Source organism: Nycticebus coucang, chromosome 13, assembly GCF_027406575.1.
Source record: "Nycticebus coucang isolate mNycCou1 chromosome 13, mNycCou1.pri, whole genome shotgun sequence".
NCBI lineage: Eukaryota > Metazoa > Chordata > Mammalia > Primates > Lorisidae > Nycticebus > Nycticebus coucang.
Genome location: NC_069792.1, coordinates 101819715 through 101840446, shown reverse-complemented (window position 1 = coordinate 101840446; position 20732 = coordinate 101819715). Strand labels below are relative to the sequence as shown.

Sequence of the window (20732 nt, the reverse complement as noted above, 5' to 3'; positions counted from 1 at the left end):
TTGGGCCTGGCCCATGTCATGGCCAAAGAACCTGGTAGTGCCTACAGTGGGCTGTACCCCAGGTCTGCCTGCCAGAGCCGCTGGCTCCAGGCTCAGACTACAGGGAGCCTGACCCACCGCAAGCTTGTCCTAACCCCCCAAGCCCCATAGGCCCAAGTGAGGCAGATGTGGGCTGTGCCTTCCTCTGTGCTGTACTGACCAGCTGCTGAGAGTTCCTGAGCAACGGGACCTCTGTGCCTCAGCCACCCACCTGTTGCCTTCTGCTCCTCCCTGGGGGCCGTGAGGAGCCAGCGCTGTCCTGGGATGGAGCCAGCCCCCATTATCTCTCCCTAGGCACCCACTACTGCTTCAGTCTTCCCAAGGGCCTTGGACTGGTGTTCCCAGGAAGGCCTCGTGACCCCACCTGGGCAGGCCAGGGCTTAGTGCAGACCCTCCTCTGATGTCCTAAAAGGGGCCAGCCTGACCCTGTGTGGTGGGGCTGGGGTTGGGGACTGCCTGAGCTCATCCCCTACCATGAGGTGGGCTCTAGCCAGAGCAAGAACAGGGGTACTGAGGAAGGTGTGACCCCAGAGGGCCCTTCACCCCTACCTGCCCCCTCTATCCTGGCACCTAGTAGGGTGGGGCTGGAGGGAGTCAGCCTCTATTTTTGGAAGATCCTGAGAAGTGAAGGTTCTCTAGAGTGCTTAGCGCCTTCTGCTCTGGAGGCTGCAGCTGAGGGTTGTAGAGTTGAACTTTTTAGCACCTCTCAGCAGCCCTTGCCTCTTTCCAAGCCAGCTATTTTATGCGCATTTTTTAACACTGCACAGCATTTGAAAAAGTGCCTCCTCTTCTCATCAAAACTCCTACTGTGAGCCCCACAGTGGAATTTTTTCTAAAGAGCAAACAGTGGAAAGGGAGCAGACCTCACCCCCTTAGTTCCTGACACTTGGGCATGTGAAGTCAGCATGTGCCTTGCTGGGAGCAGACGGTGCTGCAGGGTCACAGCAGCCTGGGTGACTGCCTTTTGTCCTTTCCGTGAGGGCTGGCAGGTGTGAAGTGTGCGGTTGCATCCTTGCCACCTGGACAGGGCTCTACTGCTGCCCTACCAACAGGTGTTCCTGTCGGTACAGAGACTACCCTAAACACCTTGTTGCCTCTGAGCCCTGTGCTTCCCTTGTCACCCCTGTGCCCCCCTCAACCCTCATATCCTGCACCCCCTTCATCCTGTGCCTTGGGCCCCCCTCACCCTGAGTCCCCTTCACCCTGCCCCACCTTCACCCTGAGACCCCTCTCACCATGTACCCCCACACCCTGTACCCTGAGCCCCCCACCCTGCATCCTGAGCCCTTCACCCTGCACCCCCTTACCCCGCACCCCCACCCTGCACTCTGCACCCCCTCACCCTGCACCCCCACCCTGCACTCTGCACCCCCTCCTGCACTCTGCACCCCCCCTCACCCTGAGCCTTCCTCACCACCCTCCCCTTGCCTGCGTCTCCCCATTTCCAGCACAGGCTCATACCGCAACTACTGGCCTGGGCTGCCTGGTCACAGAACTCTTCTCTTCCACTGAGGGTCCTGCCTCCTAGCCCTGGAGCTATCCATTTGAGATTTGAGACAGAAACTGACAGTGGGGGTCAGCCATGGCCGTGGAGTGGCCTCATGTGGCTCCAGCAGGCCAATGTCCTTCCCCTATCCTGCAGCTCAGGGTTTCCTGAGACCAAGAGCACGGCCAGCAGCCCCCCACCCCAGCTGAGCCTAGGAAGCTGGAGGTGGAGGGAGGAGGTTCTAGGCTGAGGAGGCCAAGAAAAGGATAGGATCTAGGCAGGCCTGGCAAGGTCAGGTCCCTGGGAGAGCGGCTGTGGATCTGTCTCTGGTAGAGCTACCCTGGTGTGTAGGGGGGCTGTTCCTGAGGCTGAGGAGCAGAGGGACCAGCTACTTGGGTCAAGGTGACTTTGGAATATTCCTTTTTAAACCTGAATGTTTTTGTTACCACCTCAGGTCTACAGAATTTCTAAGTGATGTCACTTCTGCCTCTTGCCTTGTCTATCTCAGCAGTCGCACATAGAAATTGGATCTAGTCTGGAAGGGGTCATGTGTGCACTTGAGGAACCTAGAAGGCTGTCCTCAGCAGGGGATGACCCCCCCTATAATTATACTGCACCCCTCTTGCAGGTGGCCCCCTGCCTCCCTAACCACCACCAACCCCCTCCCTGACCCAGCTTGGCTCCTAGGGTTCTCACCAGCCTGGCCACTTTCAGCCCCAGTGCCCATCTTCCCTCCTGTCACCTGTCTTCTCCTAGACCTTTGTGATCTCAGAATTGTCTGAGATGGTTGCCATGCTTGGAGTTTTGAGAAATGTCTAATGAGGTATCTCCAAAATTTCAAATAACAGCCACCAGCCAGCAGGATCTACCAGGGCTACCCTGGGGTCTTGGGCCTGTCACCCCCATGCTAGGACATAGCCTGAGGCTTCATGCCACATGGGCCTGAAGCTCCCAGCAGAGCTTGTGGAGGCTTCCTACCCACTCTCCATGCATACTTAGCTTTTATTTTTGTTTTCCTACTCTTCAGAAATGTAAAAGCCATTCTTGCTCCTACAAGGTCAGACCATGTGTGGCTTAAGCAACATTCAAGTCCCAGTCTGGGCTGTGGAAGGTGGAGGTGCCCCTGCAGCCACTGCATTCTTCATTTGCATGGCAGCCTCCTGGGTGGCCAGATGGGGAGGGAGCCTGGACAGGCGTCCACAGGCCAGTCACCACCTCCCTCAGCCTGAGAGCATATCCTGGCTGCCTGGCTATTAGGGTGTGCGCCCAGATGCTGGGGGTGCACGGTCCAGCCAGCATCCATGTAGCCATGCAGCCCATGAACTCCCGTCTGAGCAGTCTGTTCCCGCCGTGGCCTCCTGGCTGTGCTGGCTCTGAGGTCCCCACGGAGGTCTGCCCTTGATAGGGTCCAGATATAGGGCCCAGCAGTACCCTCGGGGGTGGGGTGACAGTGGGAGAGGGGTTTCTGGGCAGTTTCCTGGAGGGAGGGGCGGGCAGGGAATGTGGCCTGGCTGCAGCCTGGTGTGACCTGTGCCTCTCTCCCGCAGGCCGGTTGGACCCTCCAAGCAGCTGTAGCCGTTCCCTGGCCAGGTACTTCCTTTGGGTGGGGCAAGTCGCGGGGTTGGGGGGTTACCTGCTCCCCTCAGGCTCACACACCTCTGCCCTGCCCCTAGCCGGGCCGTGCAGCGCAGCCTTGCCATCATCCGGCAGGCCAGGCAGCGGAGGGAGCAGCGCAGAGAGTACTGCATGTACTACAACCGCTTCGGCCGCTGCAACCGCGGCGAGCTCTGCCCCTACATCCATGACCCTGAGAAGGTGGCCGTGTGCACCAGGTGAGCACCTGTAGGTCTGTGCGGGCCGCCCCTGGTCCCCACAAGCCCTCTCAACCCTTTTCTCCTGGTGCCCCAGGTTTGTGCGGGGTACGTGCAAGAAGACAGACGGGACCTGCCCCTTTTCCCACCATGTGTCCAAGGAGAAGGTGAGTGTGCCCCGCTGTCCTGGGCTTGAGTCCCACAAACCCCTGCCCTGGCGTGTACAGCTGGCACACTACCTCTGCCCCTCTACCCCCGCTAGACGCAGCACATGGCACCACAAGCCACACGGGTCCCCTTCCCTGTCCTCCTGACAGCAGCCAGCAATGCTACATTCCCCCCAGTGATGCCAGGCTCCCTCCCATGTCCATCACCTGCCTGGGGCCAGGGCCTCACAGGGATTGGCAAGGGGAGCTGTGCATGAGGGTACCGGGCAGGGGTCCCCTGAGAGAAGGAAGGAAGGAGGAGAGCCTTGGCAGGGCTCACCCTGTCCCCAAGGACAGCACTGTGAGTGGACAGAGCTGGGGCAGGAGGCAGTCCTGTGCAGGGCAGTGGTGCCTGCTGCCAGGGCCCAGGGGTTTCGTGAGAGCTCTGAGGCCAGGGGTCAGTGCTGGCTGGGGCATGGGGAGCCTGGGGGCTGGAGTCCTTCCCATAGTGTCGCATGCCCAAGGCCCACTCGCTGGCCCATGGGGAGTGCCCAGCCCCCAGATGTGGCCACAGCACCTGGGTTGGGGAGGAGCCTATGTGAGTGCCTGCAGCAGGGTGAGATGGCACGGGGGAGCTGCTGCTGCTGCTGCTGCTCCCACAGCTTTTCCCCTTGAGGGACTTGAAAAGAATCAGCATTTTTTTCCCTAATAGAGCTCTGAAACTCTTTTGTGAGCAATTTGGAAATTCACGTCGAGTTTCGGGTTCATTAGCTCCCAGCTCCAAAGCCGGTGCGCATTCCAAGCTGTCTAATGTGGACACCGCACCAGTGCCCTGAATTAATGTTATTGTTATTTGTGTGGACGTGGTGGGGTGCAAACAAGGTTAATTGAAATGAGAATGCAGTTTCCTCTTGGTAACAGCCTGCTCGCAGCCCCTCCTGGATGCGCTTGGTGTAAGAGTTGGCTTTATTATCCCTTTTTATTAGAGCTAATTTGGGCTCTATATCAAAAACCACATTAAGGGAATTGTCTGCAGCCCACCACCACCAGCCCCAAACGGGCTCCCAGCCCCTCTCCCCTCCCCAACCCTTCTCCCCTCTGTGGCTGCAGTTAAAAGACAATTAAAAATAAACTCTTGCTTGTTAAATCACCCTTTGTTTCTTCCTGTCTCCCTCCTTCCTGCTCCCAGCTCTGGGACTCACCTAGGGCCTTTCTCCTTCCTTCTTGGTCTCAGACAGGGTCCTTTCCCTTCACCCCTCTCCCACCTTGCCCCAGAAAAGTGACAACATTTTAAAGCCTCTGAGTCTGCCCAGGGCTCCTCAAGTAGGTGGGGGTAAGGTGGGCAGACTGAGGAGTGGTGGTGACAGGCCTGGAGAAAGGCCAGGGCTCTGTGTGGGCTGTAGTCTGAGGTGTAGGCTGTAGTCTGAGGTGTGGGCTGTAGTCTGAGGTGTGGGCTGTAGTCTGAGGCAGGACAGTAACACCGCCCCATCCCAGCCCAGGGAGGAGCTGGCAGCTGGCTTACATGAAAGGGAAGGGAGCTGTCTTCCTTCCAACAAAGTCAGGAGCCCCCTGCTTCTTGGGTCGCTGCAGCCCAGTGCCTGCCCCTCAGGACTCAGTTTCCCCCACTTGGGAGGGGATAAGTTGCATCTCCCTCTCCCAGCCCAGTGACCGTGGCCAGTGGCTATTAGTGTTACTGGGCCACACAGCCTCTACATAGACCCACCTGCTCACACTAGCCAGGGTGGGCTCCTGCCCACCTGTGTCTCCTGCAAGGCTCCCCTCGGCCTTCCCACCCTGGGCTTCTGGCATCCAGGCTGCTCTGGGCTCTTCCTGCCACCCCAGCCTCCAGCCCTGGGCTACAGAGCCCTCTGCTGGCATTCCAGGCCTATAAGACACCTCCCCCAGACACTGCCCCCCAACAGGGGCTGTGAGGACAGCCTAGGCCTCAGGCTAATACCAGGGCCCTGGCTGCCACCCCCAAGCCCTGGACGCTAGGTAAGGTCAGAGCAGGAGAAAAACTCGGGGGTCAGGACAGCACACCAGCTGCCCTGAATCCTTACCTAGGCAGAGTGAGGGGCAGGTGTGCTGGTCACTGCGTTCTGACCTCTGAGCAGGCAGCCCCCTCACCCCTCAGTCCTGCTGGTCAGCACCCCGTGTCCATTTATGCCTTGGGCTGGGTCCAGGGTCTCCATCCGTAGTCCGTCTCCTGGCACCCTATCTCCTGGGGCCTTGGCAGCTGCTGATCACTAACATTCTTCCCTGTATACTGAGGTGTGCTGAGTGGGTGGGCCAGAGCACAGCTGGGCAGGTCTGCTGGCTCTCACCACCTGTCCTCCCCCCAGATGCCCGTGTGCTCCTACTTCCTGAAGGGGATCTGCAGCAACAGTAACTGTCCCTACAGCCACGTCTACGTGTCCCGGAAGGCTGAGGTCTGCAGTGACTTCCTCAAAGGCTACTGTCCCCTGGGCATGAAGGTGAGGGGCCAGGGCCGGTGCTGCTGGGCTGGGTACTTCCTGCAACCTAGTTGTCCTTTTAAGCACTTCTCAGCACCGTATGAGGTGGTCATAGTCATCATGTCCACCTCACATATGTCGCAGAGAGGTTCAGTGACTCACCCAGGGTCACACAGCACCAGGGCAGGGTGGAGTCTGAACCTCAGGAAAGTGAGGCCAGACGACCCAGGTCCCACCAGTGTAGCAGAGCCAGGTGTAAGTGGTGGGGCAAGGGCTCAGCTGCACAGCCCAAAAGGCTGGTGCTGAGAGAGGCTGTCATGGAAGGGGTTTCAAGAGGTCAGACCTGCAGGAGTGGGGTACGGTGAAGGGATGTCGGAGGTCAGGCCTTACACAGGAGTTGGGTGGGGTACAGGGGTGTTGGAGGTCAGGCCTTGTGCAGATGTGGGGTGGGGTGAAGGGGGCATCAGAGGTCAGGCCTTGGGTAGGAGGGGGTGTCAGAGGTCAGGTCTTGGGTAGGAAGGGGTAGGATGAAAGGGGTATCAGAGGTCAGGGCCTAGGATAAGAGTGGGGCCAGCAGCCTCTCCAGGAAGGCAGGTGGTGGGTGGGGTGCTCCCACCTTCCTGGGTCTGGGGCAGAGCCGTAGGGTGTCCTGGGCAGCAGCTCAGAGGCTGGATGAGCTGCGGCTGGAGCTCAATGCTGGGCACCCAGTGCCCCATGAGGAGCTAGGGAGGCGGCTGAGGAGTTAGGCCCAGGCTCGCTGGGGACTGGGTTTCCTCTGCCTCTCCCCTCAGTTGCTGCCTACCTCAGCCTAGAGGAGGCTCCCAGGCCTCACCTGGGCCAGTGGCTGAGGAGTGCTGTAGGAGGCTGAGGGAGAGTGTGGCCCTGGGTGGGGGCTCTGGAGAGGTCTCCCCAGAAGCCTTGTGCAGCTGGGCCTGCAGCCTGGAGGGACCGCCCTCTCTGGCTAACACAGTCCCTCCCTCCTCGTGCACAGTCCTCTGCAGCTGGTCGGTCCTCACCATGTCCCCTCCCTGGATCTGTTCACCCCAGTGGTATGGCCCATACCCACTTCCAAAGAGAACATGAGACAGTGGGTGCCTAGAAGCAGCCCCCAGCTCCTCCTGCCACTAGGCCAACGGGTGGGCAGGTAGGCTCAGTGCCCCGGGGCCTGCTAGGGGGTGGGCACAGGGGCTATCAATGGCCGGTCATTGTAAAATATTCCAATTGCATTGAAAACATCAGAGTGATATTTAAGCCCTGCTTCTATTAGTGGAAGTGCTTACTGCGTGCCTTTGGTGTGTCCGCGCCACGCTCCTGTGATGGATAGCAGCTTGTAATTATATATGGGAAAGCGCTGAGCCGGCCAGATCCGGAGGGAGGAGAGGCAGCAGCCTGGGCCTGTGAGGGTTAATTTTATTCTCTAAATAATATAAAAAGTGCTGAGTCGTCACCTTGCGCCTGAAGTAGAAGTCCTCAAATGGGCCCTGGAGAGTTTATAATATTCCACTGAATCAAGTGAAATTGTTAACCTTGCTTCATAAAGCGAGGGCTTGTTAAAGAGGTGCGCTCCCTTTCTTGGTGAATAGTTTAGGCTGGGACTCAGTCTCCACTGTTCCCCCTTTTGGGGGGCCATGGGGTTGCTGGAGGCTTGAGGCTCAGATGTGAGCCTTCCCGCCTCAGCCAGGTTGTCCATCTTGGGAGCAGCCCTTCTGTGCCTTTTGGGCTCCAGGATAAACTCAGGATTACAGGCCTGTTGTTTGTGGGATGTCTTTGCCTTGGCCGGGAGGAGGGCAGGGGCTTGTGTGTCCTCTCAAGTGAGCAGAGTGTCACGGGTCTGGTGCTGTGATTTTCTTCATTGCCTTGGTGCTGACAGCACTCTTGCCTGCTCGCCAAAGCTGATGTTGGCTCAGCTCCTCCCTTGGTCTCTTGCTGGGGGCCACATGTTTTATGGGGAGACTCTTTGAGATTCCGGAAAACCCACCTTTGCCCATGAGTCCTGACAGCCACTGACGCTTCTCATCTGCCCAGTGCAACTCCGTCATAGCCTTTGTGAGCTGGCTTTCCCCACGGGTCCGCTCCCTGTGTGTGCTGCAGTGCGTGCCTGGGCGCCATGTCCTTCAGTGGGCCACAGTCCATTGTCACCATCCTTTAACTGAATGCTTACGTTGCCCCCAGATGTGGCCAGAGGGAGGCCCTTCTAGCTGTTTTTGTTCCTTGTGACTCACTCCAACATTTTTTAGGTACTTCCTCTCAGCTCTGGGGCAGCCTCTCCCCCAGGGAGGCCTGGTTCCTTGTGGGCCTGTTTAAAAGTCAGGGGCTGACTGGGCGCAGGGGCTTACGCCTATAATCCTAGCATTCTGGGAGGCTGAGGCAGGTAGATTGCCTGAGTTCAGGGGTTTGAGACCAGTCTGAGCAAGATTGAGACCCTGTCTCTAAAAATAACCAGGTATTGTGGCAGGCACCTAATAGTCCCAGCTACTCGGGAGGCTTAGGCAAGTTGAGCCCAAGAGTTTGAGGTTGGCGTGAACCGTGATGCCATGGCACTCTACTGAGGGTGACAAAGTGAGACTCTGTCTCAAAAAGTCAGGTGGGCGGTGCCTGTAGCTCAGTGGGTAGGGTGCTGGCCACATACACCAAGGTTGGTGGGTTTGAACCCGGCCCCAGGCCAACTAAAACAACAACAACTGCAAAAAAATAAATAGCCAGGTGTTGTGGTGGTGCCTATAGTCCCAGCTACTTGGGAGGCTGAGGCAAAAGAATAGCTTTGAGCCCAAGAATTTGAGGTTGCTGTGAGTTGTGACGCCAGCGGCACTCTACCCAGGGCAACAGCTTGAGACTCTGTCTCAAAAAAGAAAAAGAAAAAGTCAGGCACTGGGCACTGCGTGTGCTTATGGCAACTGAGTGTTGCTGTTGCCAGTCCCTCGCGTGTGTGCGTGCGCAGGGCAGCTGCCGCTCAATGCGCCCCTTCTGACTGCTGCAGCCCGGCCCTCTGTGTTTGCAGCCCCTGCATGGGGGCCTCTGCTGACCACTCTGGCCCACCCTGCCCCTGCATAGGGTGCTGCCTGAAAGGGGGCCTGAGTCTAAGGTCTCATCTCTCAGCACGAGCCAACTCACCAGGGATTCCCTCTTGCGGTGGCTCCCTCTCCCCCTGCTTTCCCCCATGGCTGATGGGAGCTCCTCTGTCCTCTGGACACCACCTTTCTTCATTTTGGTCATGAACAGTGTCTTCCCATCTCTACCCCCCCCCCTTAGGCTGAACCCTTCATCCCTTATGGGAGTCCTTCCATGCTGTGCTCTGGGGGGTTTCATGTGGGACCCGTCCTCACTTGTGGTCACAGAGGGTGTTCTGCATCCTCTGCTGTGGCATAAGTGACAGCTGGGGGTTCGGGGATGGACCCCTGTCTACCTGTAGCGGTGACCCTGCACAAGTGACTTCATCCTCTGGGCCTCAGTTGCCTTTTATGTAAAATTGAGATAATGTTGTTACTTACCTCAAAGGCAGATGGTGACTGATTAAAAAGGTCAGTGTGGAAATTTGTAGTCTGTGGGGAAAGTTCTCTAAGTGTTAGTGGTATGAGCCATTAACCATCTGAATGTTTGGTGAGGTAAGACATGACCTCACTTAATGCTTCTTCATGTAGTGCATCCCAACCCTGGGCCTTATGATGCCACTTAAAACAAAATAAACCCTCCAGTGGTCATGGGCTTATGCCCGAACTACTAGCACATTGGGAGGCAGGAGGATCACTTGAGCCCAGGAGTTGGAGGCTGCAGTGAGTTGTGATGACACCACTTCATTCCAACCTAGGTGACAGAGTGAGACGCTGTCTCAAAAAAAAAAACAAACGAGGGGCCAGGTGTGGTGGCTCACACCTATAATCCTAGCACGATGGGAGGCCCAGGCCATGGATTGCCTGAGCTCATGGTCAAGACCAGCCTGAGCCAGAGTGAGACCTTGTCTCTAAAAAATAGCCGGGCGTTGTGGCGTAGTAGTCTCCGCTACTCGGGAGGCTGAGGCAAGAGAATCGCTTGAGCCCAAGAGTTTGAGGTTGCTGTGAGCTCTGCTGCCATGGCATACTACCGGGGGTGACCAAGTCTCCAAAAACAAAAACAAACAAACAAACGAAATGAACAAGAAAGGGGATAAAGAAACATAAACAGCTTTATTGAGGTACGATTTACATACCATAAAGTTCGCTCATTGTAGGTATGTGAGTCATTGGGTTTTAGTAAATTTACAACGTTGATCAAACTTGCAGCCCAATTTTGGAACATTCCCAGCACCCCAAGTCCCCTTAGCTCTTTGTAGTCAACCCAGCTCCCCAGTCCTCCCACCTCTCTTTCCAGGCAATACTGTCTCCTTTCTATCTTGTGAGTTTCTGCTCTGGGCATTCCATGTAGGTGGCCCCGTACAACACAGTCCTCAGTGTCTGTCTTTTGGCTTCTTTGGTGTGCTCTGAATCTGCGAGACCTGTGCACGCCACAGCATGTGCCAGCCTGCCGTCCACACTCTGCCAGAGTAAGCCCACCATGCGCTTACCACACTTAGTTGCCCGCTCATTTGAATTGCTCCCAGGTGGGCCTGTTCTGAACAGTGTGAGCATCTGCGTGCAGGTCTCTGAGTGGATGCAGTTTTTTTCCTTTTGGGTTGATACCTAGGAGGGGAAATCCTGGGTCAGAGGCAACTCTTGTTTAACGACTTTTCTAAAACTGCTCCACTATTTTACTTCCCCCCAGAAGTGAATGAAGGTTTTGTTTTGTTTACATCTTCGCAAGACCTGCCGGTGTGTCTTTTGGCTATGGTCACCCGGTGCGTGTGGAGGGACACCTTACTTGTGGGTGGTTTGCATCTGCCCGGCCTGGTGACGTGGGGCACTGCGTGTGCTTGTTGGTCTCTTGTGTCTCAGCTTTACTGAGTCACCCAGGCAGATGTGCAGCTCAGTGGGTTTGGTGTACTGTTATTAATTTGTTTTCTGGGGGGTTTTTTGCAGTTTTTGTCTGGGGCTGGGTTTGAACCTGCCACCTCCGGCATATGGGGCTGGTGCCCTACTCCTTTGAGCTACAGGCACTGCCTTACATTATTAATTTGTTTAATTGTAGTTAAAATACATATAACACAGAATTTGCTGTTTTAACCATTTTTAAGTATAAGTAGCATTAGTTACATTCATAGTATTGTGCAACCATCACCACTATCTTTTCCTCAAACTTTATCACCCCTAATGGAAACATTGTGACCCCCGGCAGTGACCTTCATTTCCCCTCCCTAGCAATCACAGCCTGCTTATCTCAGTGGATTTGCCTGTCGTGTACATGAAAGCATACGATGTCTGGTTCTCTCACTTAGCGCAGCGTTGTCAGGGTTCATCATACTGTAGTGTGTGTCAGAGTTCATTCCTTTTCTATACACCATTGTGCGTATACATGACGTTCTGTTAATTCATTGGTTGATGGATGTACGAGTGTTTCTGCCTTTCAGCTACTGTGAATAACACTGTAGGCAACGCTGACGCCCAAGTGTCTTTTCAAGTCCTCTCTTTCACTTCCTTTGGGTATGTGTGTAGAAGTGCAATTGCTGGGTTATATGGTAATTCTGTATTTAGTTTTTTGAGGAATAGCCAGATTGTTCCATAGTGGCTATATCATTTACGTTCCTACCAGCAGGGCTCAGGGTTCCAGTTTCTCCACATCTTCCCACAACTTGTTTAATTCATGTATTAACTCTAACAGAGTTTTTGTGGCTTCTTTAGGGTTTTCTGCATGTGAGGTCATGTTGTCTGCAGACTCTTCTACTGCTTCCTTTCTGATTTAGATGCCTTTTATTTCTTTTTCTTGCATAATTAATTGCTCTGAGTAGAACTTCACTACTATGTTGAATGGAAGTGGCAAAAGTGGCACCCTTGTCTTGCTCCTTGTCTTAAAGGAAAGTGCTTTCATTTTTCATCTTTGAATATAATGATAACTGTAGGCTTTTCATATGTGGTGTTTATCATGTTGAATTCTCTTCTATCTCTAGTTTACTGGGGGATTTTATCATGAAAGGGTATTGAATTTTGTTAAATGTTTTTCTACACTAATTGAGATGATCTTATAGTTTCCCCCCCTTGTTTTGTTAAGGTGATCAACTAATGACATTGGCCACGTTGAATCAGAAGTCAGTCATAATCAGTTGTATTGACTGATTTTTGTATGTTAAACCGTCCTTGCATTCTGGGAATAAATTCCATTTGGTTGTGGTGTATAATCCTTTTAATATGTTGCTGAATTTGTTTTTCTAGTATTTTGTTAAGGATTTTTACATCTGTACACATAAAGAATATTGGTCTGAGGTTCCCTTTTCTCTGTTTTTGGTGTCAAGGTGATGCTGGCCTCATATATTGAGTTAGGAAATGTTTCCTTTGCTTCAATTGTTTGGAAGAGTTTGAAAAGAATTAGTATTAATTCTTCTTTAAATGCTTTAGCAGAATTCTCCAGTAAAGCCATCTAGTCTTGGACCTTTTTATCTTGGGAGGGTTTTGATTACTGATTTAACTTCCTTAACATGTATAGGTCTAGTCAGATTTTCTATTCTTCTTCACTTTAGGTAAATTGCATATTTGTAGGAATTGGTCCATTTCATCTAAGTTGTCAAATTTATGTGTGTAGAATTGTTGGAAGTATTTCCTAATTACCTTGTGATGTCTATAGGGTCAGGGTCTATAGTAATATTAGAAATTTTATTCCTGTTCATGAAAATTTGCAACTTTTCTTATTATTCATTGTTAGTTTTGCTATAGGTTTGTTGATTGTATTGATTCTGTTTTCTTTGTTATTGTTGTTGTTGAGACAGAGTCACACTCTGTGCCCCAAGTAGAGTGCTGCGGTGTCATGATAGATCACAGCAACCTCAGACTCCTGTGCTCATATGATCCTCCTGCCTCAACCTTCCCAGTAGCTGAGACGACAGATGCCTGCCACAGTGCCTGGCTGGTTTTTTTTTTTTTTTTCCAATTTCATTGCTTTCTCTTATTATTTCTTTCTTTCTGCTTGCTTTGGATTTATTTTGTTCTTTTTTTAATACCCTCTATGGGTTCTTGAAGTGGGACCTTAGATTATTGATTTGAAACTTTTCCTTTTTTCTAATATATGAGTTTAGTTAATTGTGTCCCACAAATTTTGAGCTGTCATATTTTCATTTCTGGTTTTTAGATTTCCCTTAAGACTTTCTATTTTACCTGTGGATTATTTAGAAGTGTGTTGCTTAGCTTCCAGGTGTCTGGAGATTTTCCTGTTATCTTTCTATCATTGATTTCTAGTTTAATCCCATCATGGTGAAGAATACACTCTCCATGTTTTTAATTCCTCTAAGTTTCTTTCTTTCTTTTTTCTTTTTGAGACAGAGTCTCACTCAATCTCCCTTAACCTCAAACTCTTGGGCTCAAGCAATTCTCTTGCTTCAGCCTCCCAAGTAGCTGGGACTACAGGCGCCTACCACAATGCCCGGCTATTTTTAGAGACTGGGCCTTGCTCTTGCTCAGGCTGGTCTTAAACCTGTGAACTCAGGCAATCCATCTGTCTCAGCCTCCCAGAGTGCTGGGATTTCAGGCGAGAGCTACCGCACCCAATTCTTTTAAGAAGACCAATTCTTTTAAGTTTCTTAAAGTTTGTGTTATGGCCCAGGATATAGTCTATCTTGATATTTGTTTCATGGGTCCTTGGAGACGTATATTCCACCACCGTTGGGCGAAGTGTTCTATAAATGTCTAATAGATTTTGCTAGTTAAAGTATTAAGAGTTCTATATCCTTGCTAATTTTCTATCTAGTTTTCAATTTTTTTTTTTTTTTTTTTTTGTTTGTAGAGACAGAGTCTCACTTAATCGCCCTCAGTAGAGTGCCGTGGCCTCACACAGTTCGCAGCAACCTCCAACTCCTGGGCTGAAGCAATTCTCTTGCCTCAGCCTCCCGAGTAGCTGGGACTACAGGCACCCGCCACAACGCCCAGCTATTTTTTGGTTGTAGTTCAGCCGGGGCTGGGTTTGAACCTGCCACCCTCGGCATATGGGGCCGGCGCCCTACCGACTGAGCCACAGGCACCACCCTAGTTTTCAATTGTTGAGGGAAGTATGTTGACATCTCTAACTGTAATTGTGGATTTGTCTTTTCTTCTTTCATATCCTATCTTCTACCACATATTTTACAGCTCTTTTGTTTGGTGCACATAGATTTAGAATTGCTATGTCTTCTTGATATATTGACGCTTTTAGTATTATACAGTGCTCCTCTCTGTCTCCAATAATGTTCATTACTCTGAAGTCTTCTTTATCTGATATTAATATAGGCACTTCAGTTTTCTTTGGATTAAGTTTGCATGATATATCTTTTTTCTCTCTTTTTAATTTTAATTTACCTACACATCATATTTGAAGTGACTTTCTTGTAGATAGCAGATAGTTTAGCAGATAAACAACCAATGTCTGTCGTTTAATTGGTATATTTAGACTATTTACATTTAGTGTGGTTATTGCTGTATTAGAAGGCTTAAGTTTGCCATTTGATTTTTTTGTTTTCTATTAGTTCTTTCTGGTGTTTTTTCCTTCTGAGTTTTTCTGTTTAATTTTCTTGGCTTCCTGTAGGTTACTTGAACAGATTTTAGAATTTCATTTTGATTTGTTTATAGTGTCTTTTAGTATAGCTCTTTCAGTAGACCCCCTCATCTTTAGGTTGTAAATTTCAGGATTCCCAGTGGATGCCTGAAACTATGGACAGTTTAGAACCCAGTTGCTGTCAATTGGAACATGTTTCTGTTCCTGTCTTCCACCCACAAGGTTAATGACTTTTGTATCTTAACAAAACACTCATCACAAATTGTGGCCCTAGTATTTGCAGTCATGGCTGAGGTAAGACAATCGCTTAAGCCCAAGAGGTTGAGGTTGCTGTGATCTGTGACACTACAGCACTCTACCGAGGGCATATGAGATTCTGTCTCAAAACAAACAAACAATGGATACAGTGCCCCTGGATGAAAGATGGTCACAGGGCAGCCTGGACCCAGGCTGATCACACAGTGGTCACTGAAAGCCTGAAGTGCAGCTGACATCAAGTGGGGGGCTCTGCAGATGTACATCATGACTTAATAGGAGAAAAGGAGTGCAGAAAATTGAATTTCTAATTTTTCCTTGATTACATGTTGAAATTGTTTTACTTGTTTTGGATTTTTTAAATTTATTTTTTACTTTTCTTTCTTTTTTTAGACAGTCTCACTTTGTTATCCCCGGTAGAGTGCCGTGGCATCATAGCTCACAGCAACCTCAAACTCTTGGGCTCAGGCAATTCTCTTATCTCAACCTCCTGAGTAGCTAGGACTATAGGCGCCCAGCTATTTTTTTGTTGTTGTAGTTATTGTTGTTTAGCAGGCTGGGGCTGGGTTTGAACCCACCAGCCCCGGGATATGTGGCCAGCGCCTTAACTGCTGAGCAACAGGCGCCGAGCCTGTATCCACTCTTGTCTGGGGCTGTTAGTGGATCTGAGCCACGTGGCAGTGCCTGCAGTGCTGGTCTTGTGGGACCTGAGCCCTCAGGCGCCCATTTGCTCTCAGGCCCCACACATACACCTGCCGGCAGCAGTTCTCTTCTTGTCTGGCGCGGGTCTGGCCCTGTGTCTCTTGCTTCCTCTACCTACCCAAATTGCCCTTGGTCTCCAGGAGGCCTCACCCCCTGGGTCCCTGAAGCACCTGCAGCTTGGTTCTGCCGTCAGCCCACTGTGTCTATCCCAGCTGCAGGCGCCTGGAGGACGGGCCCCAGGGGATCAGGTACCTGTGCCACTGACCAGGCCCATTGCAGAAGGGACTCCGCTCCACATGGAAGGAAGGAGCACTGACCTTCAGCTGCCTTCGGCTTGGGAGCCAGAGTGGGGAGTGGTGTTTAGGGCTCTGAGGAGACAGCTGCTCCCACAGTGCAGCTGGCCCCACAAGCTGACGAAGATCAGCATGTGCTCCAGAGAGGTCCTCCCACCAGGCCCAGTCCTGGTGCTGAGAGCAGGCCTGGAACCCCAGACTGAAGATGGATTCCTGGCAGGGAGGTTATGGGGCCTGGGAGGAAGTGGTTTTAAGGCTATGGACATGTATTTCCATGGGGTTGTGCTAGTCTGTGCCCCATATGGAGGCATCATGGGAGGTGTTCTGGCTCCAGGGCTGGTTTTGAGTTTGACCCTTGGTGGGTTTGGCAGTGAATTTGTCTGGGCTGGCCCTGGGGCCGCCTGGTTCCGTGAGGCGTGCCCCATGCAGCTGATTTGCCTCCCCTCTCCAAGTCGCTCCCTTGAGCCAGCTGCAAGGGGTAGTGGGGGTGGGGGGCAGGGGAGCCCAGGAGGGATGGGGAGGGCTGAGAAAGGTGGGACCCAACCCTGTTCCCTGGGCCTTCTGGATCCAGCCTGGGCCACTGAGTCCTTGGGTAGAGGCTTCGTGTTTCCCTGTGGGAGAAGTGGGCTGAGCTGAGCCTGCACCGCTGCCCAGATCACCTGCCGGCTGGCGCTGCCCCTTACCCATGGGTATAATTAGCGCCATGACAGGTGCTATGGATCTGGTGGCCAGCCCAGCCCTGGCCCAGTGTGGCCTGGCCTTGGCCGACCTGCCCCATCCCCCAGCCTAGCTCAAAGCCTGCAAGCTACCCACTAGGCCTCAAGCCGTGCCCACCTCCCGCAGGGCTCCCTCCACACATGCCAGAACAGGCAGCCAGGGCCTGGCAGAGGTAGTGGGCAGGCAGAGCCCTGAACAGTAGCCTAGCCACAGAATATGGGAATGCCTGGGCTGGCCCAGTCCCTGCTCTCAGTCTGTGCCCAGGACCATGGATCACTGAAGGCACCTCGTGGGGGAGTGAGGGGTGTGAGCCCTGGTGAAGCCACTCTGGCCTGGTGGCCTGAGCTTACAACAGGAGCCTCCACCCGGCCACCCACCACGCCCTTCTCTCCCCAGTGCAAGAAGAAGCACACGTTGCTGTGCCCCGACTTTGCCCGCAGGGGCGCATGTCCCCGCGGGGCCCAGTGCCAGCTGCTCCACCGCAACCAGAAATGCAACAGCCGGCGGGCAGCTGTACCCTCCACCCTGGAGCCCAGTGACAGCCCCACCAGGAGCAGGGCCTCAGGCAGCCACGGGCCCAGGTGATGCGGCAGTATCTGTTATGTGTGTGAGCCTGGGGTGGACCCTCCTGGCTTTGGGGGACATTCAAGACCCTCTAGGGAGGATCCCTTACCCCAGCTCTTTGGCCTGGGTCTAAGGCTGAGGATCAGATGACCTCTAGGGAGGGTCCCCAAAGCTAGATAGGGCCAGAGACATTCCCAGAGGAAGACAGGGGCTTCTCAAAGACAGAAATCCCTTCTCCAGGAGAAGGGAAGGAGCCCAGTCCCCTGGAGAGGCTTGGCTTCCCCTGGGCAGCCCACCTGCTACATGGGCTATGGAGCCCCATGCAGAAGAAGCTGAGGCCCTAGGAGGTGCAGGTGGGTCTCAGGGCCCTTGAGACCACAGCTCCTCAGGTAGAAGGCCTATAACCAGCCCATCCCTGGGCCAAGGGCTGGGCTTCGACCTGGAGCCTCAAGTTTTGCCCCAGATGGCAATACAACAGGAGGAGAATGTGGCTATTGGGGGAGAATGTGGCAGGGAGGGGCCAGTTCACGGGCCCAGCCACTCCCTCCACTCTGCTCCCTCCTTCCCTGCAGGAAGCCCTCAGGAGCACGGCCCACCAGACAGACGCCCAGCTCCCCCCGCCCCTCCTCCCCAGGGGTGTCAGCATCAGTCTCAACCTCTCCTGTATCATCAAAGGCCTCCCCCTCCTTCCCCTGTCCCTCATCCCCCTCCCCTTCCTCACCCCCCTCCTCCTCGGACCAGGAGGAGCCGTCTCTCCAGGAAGAGGCCGCCTCTGCTGTGACAACGGTGACAGGCTCTAGTAGCCTCAGCAAGCTGCCTGCCTTCATCTCCCTGCAGTCCTCACCGAGCCCAGGAGGCCAGCCCAGGGCCCGGACCCCAAGGAAACCCCCAACTAAGGACTCAGGTAGGCAGCCCACCCAGCTTGGGCACAGGGGCTTTTCAAATGCACACCTCGGGTTCAGGGGCCCATGGGGCAGGGCCAGCTGAGGTCCGAGCCTGGCAGTGGCCGCCCGAGCAGCCCCCACAGACGAGGGTTGATTTAATTAGAAAGCACCCATTTCTGTTAATTTGTTCTGGAAGATCACTGCACACTCCTGGAGAGAACAGATGTTCCCTCTCCCCTGATGAACATTTGGGGCTTGGTAAATGGCTCCACTCAGCCTTGTTTAGGAGAGAAAAGAGGATTTTATGGCTGCAAACGACCCTTTCTGTAAACATTTTACAGCCCTCCGCGCGTTTGAGTGACGATAAACCCCACGCAGCTCAGCAGGCTGCGCATTTGCGACCATACGGCTATCATTTTATTGTCATATTTCACGGTCGTAACGTTAATGGGAGATGCTGCTGCAGCCTCCTCTAACAGCCCCGCTGAGCATGCTCAGATGCCCACTATGGAGGGGCAGCTGCCTGCCTACTCACAGCCTCCGCTTCTGGGTGTGAAGCTGTGGCCAGACCCCTACCCCTGGGGCGGGGTACCAGCTCCCTCTGTCAGGACCTCGCTAGGGTGGACAAAGCAGGTGGGGTCTGAGGCTTTTCTTTCAAACTTCAGGAACATGGGAGCCAATCCCATGGCCCCGGAGTGGGCAGGGTGCTGAGGGGCCTGTGTGCAGGGGGTTGGGGGAGGCGATGCCCAGGAAGGGCTCCAGAGGCCTAGCCAAGACGTGAGCTGGAGGGACAGGTCAAGGTGGGCCGTACAGCCTCTGGACCAGAAATTTGGCTGCACCTGCTGACATGGCCACAGCAGGGGCAGGGCCGGTGGGACAGAAGCCAGTGCGCTCCATAGGCCTGGGCCCCCAGCCTGCATGAGGGAGTGGCATCAGCAGCCCTAAAAAGGGAATGCTTTAGGAAAGGTGGGCATGAGTGGTGCCATGCCATGGGCAGACATGCAAAGGCATTGTGTAGTCAGTGGGATACGGGGGGCCTGTGAGGGGGGTCTGGTGAATTCATGGGCACAGTATGAGTTTCTGGTGCCAGTGAGTGTGTGCTCACCAGACAGGAGCCCCAGGACATGACCCTCTGCCTCTCACCCTTTCCGCTTCCAGACCCTGCCAGCCTCTCCCTACATGGGAGTCTCTGCTCTGCTCCCACCCCCACAGCCCAGCTGCTCACATACATCCCAGCTCTCCACATTGAAGGGGCAGCGTGATACAGCTCGTTTCCTTCGTGTGTGTGTGTGTGTGTGTGTGTGTGGCAGCCTGGCTCCCAGGTGTGAGTGTGTAGCACATACCTGCTCACACCTGGTGTCCATGGCTCAGCTGCCCACTGTTGTGGTTCCCACCAGGGACCCTGCCCCCAGCCCACCCAGCTGCTTCCCAGGCCTTGGAAAGTTCTGGACTCAGGCCCCTCCACCCCATGGTCCATGCCTACCATGGCTAGGCAGGCACAGAGGCTGGAGGCCAGCGTCCTGTTAGAAGCTGCCCTCCCCAGCTGGGCACGATGGCTCACGCCTGTAATCCTAAAACTCTGGGAGGCTGAGGTGGGTGGATCACTTGAGCTCATGAATTTGAGACCAGCCTGAGCAAGAGTGAGACCCTGTGACTACTAAAAATGAAAAACTGAGGCAAGAGGGTCTCTTGAGCCCCAGAGTCTGAGGTTGCTGTGAGCTATGACACAATGGCACTCTACCAAGGGCGACAGAAGCTGCCCTCCCTGACATCTCTGAAGCCTTGCTGTGCAAGCCTGTGCTCAGGATGGGGCTGACAGAATCTCCCCATCCTGAGCCCTAGACCGGAGCTTTAGAGTGGGGAGGCTCCGCTGTGCTGGGGTCACCTGGCACCTGACTTTTGCCCTCTGCACAGGGAAGCCTCTGCACATCAAACCGCGTCTGTGAGGACCCGGGGACCAGCCTGCACCTACCTCAGATTCTCGTCCCTGGAGAGGAAGGAGGGGCCACCGCCACCTAGCCTACCTGGGGCCACAGGGGCACTGCTCTGCCCACCTGGCTCTCAGCCCACTGATCAGTATGTGCCCAGGCCCTCGCCTACCCCCTCAGGCTGGGCTGCTGTCCAGCCACCCCTTCACCCCATCCTCCTCACCCCTGGACCCTTGCGCTCACCCTCTGGGCCTGCCCCCACTGTGGGTGTGGCAGATGGCGTGTGGTGCGTCCACCTCAGCCCTGTCCACCCAGGACTTCTGCCCTGGGGAAGAGGCTCTAGCCAGACTTCCCCAGCAGGCTTTTTGTGTTCAGCAATAAAGGTTCTACCCTGTGTCTGACTGGCCTGTCCTGACTACCACACTGGACCCTGGACCTAAACGGGAGAGAGATAGCAGGCAGGAGGCACGGCACTCTGGGCACAAGCATTGGGCCCCACTTTCCTACCTCCCTGGGATGGTTTAGAGGGTCTGAGTTGCCTCTCCGCATGGCTGAGCCAGTGTGACCTGGGTGGAAAAAGGATGAGAGGGTGCACTCTGGGGCCGTGGTGAGGAAGTGGCCCAGCTTGAAGGAGGGGACAGCTTGTCCAGACTCCTGGATCCCCTCATGGAGTGCCCACTTCTGAAGGACCTGGCTAAGGATTTTGTCAGTTGGCAAAGTCTGGAGAGGTCTGGGGCACTCAAGAGATCCACCTTCTGGGCAGCGCCTGTGGCTCAGTCAGTAAGGTGCTGACCCCATATACCGAGGGTGGTGGGTTGAAACCCGGTCCCGGCCGAACTGCAACAAAAAAATAGCCAGGCATTGTGGCGGACGC

General features: G+C 54.0%; 1 protein-coding gene across 2 annotated transcripts in view; it reads left to right on the top strand.

Moving 5' to 3' along the window:
- The window catches only part of ZC3H3 (zinc finger CCCH-type containing 3), an 83364-nt gene extending 63112 nt beyond the window's left edge, over positions 1-20252 (top strand). Inside the window, exons 6-12 of one of the 2 annotated variants that reach the window (XR_008373907.1) lie at positions 3073-3115; positions 3199-3357; positions 3434-3503; positions 5825-5956; positions 16879-17063; positions 17788-17950; positions 19845-20252. Coding sequence is in view for 1 of the 2 variants with exons in the window: in XM_053559325.1 (XP_053415300.1) it covers positions 3073-3115; positions 3199-3357; positions 3434-3503; positions 5825-5956; positions 16879-17063; positions 17619-17950; positions 19845-19876 (953 nt within the window). In the remaining variant the exon portion in view is untranslated. Of the gene's footprint in view, positions 1-3072; positions 3116-3198; positions 3358-3433; positions 3504-5824; positions 5957-16878; positions 17064-17618; positions 17951-19844 lie in introns of both variants that reach the window. The other variant, XM_053559325.1, reaches the window with a different exon arrangement.
- The last annotated feature ends 480 nt before the right edge of the window (positions 20253-20732 follow it).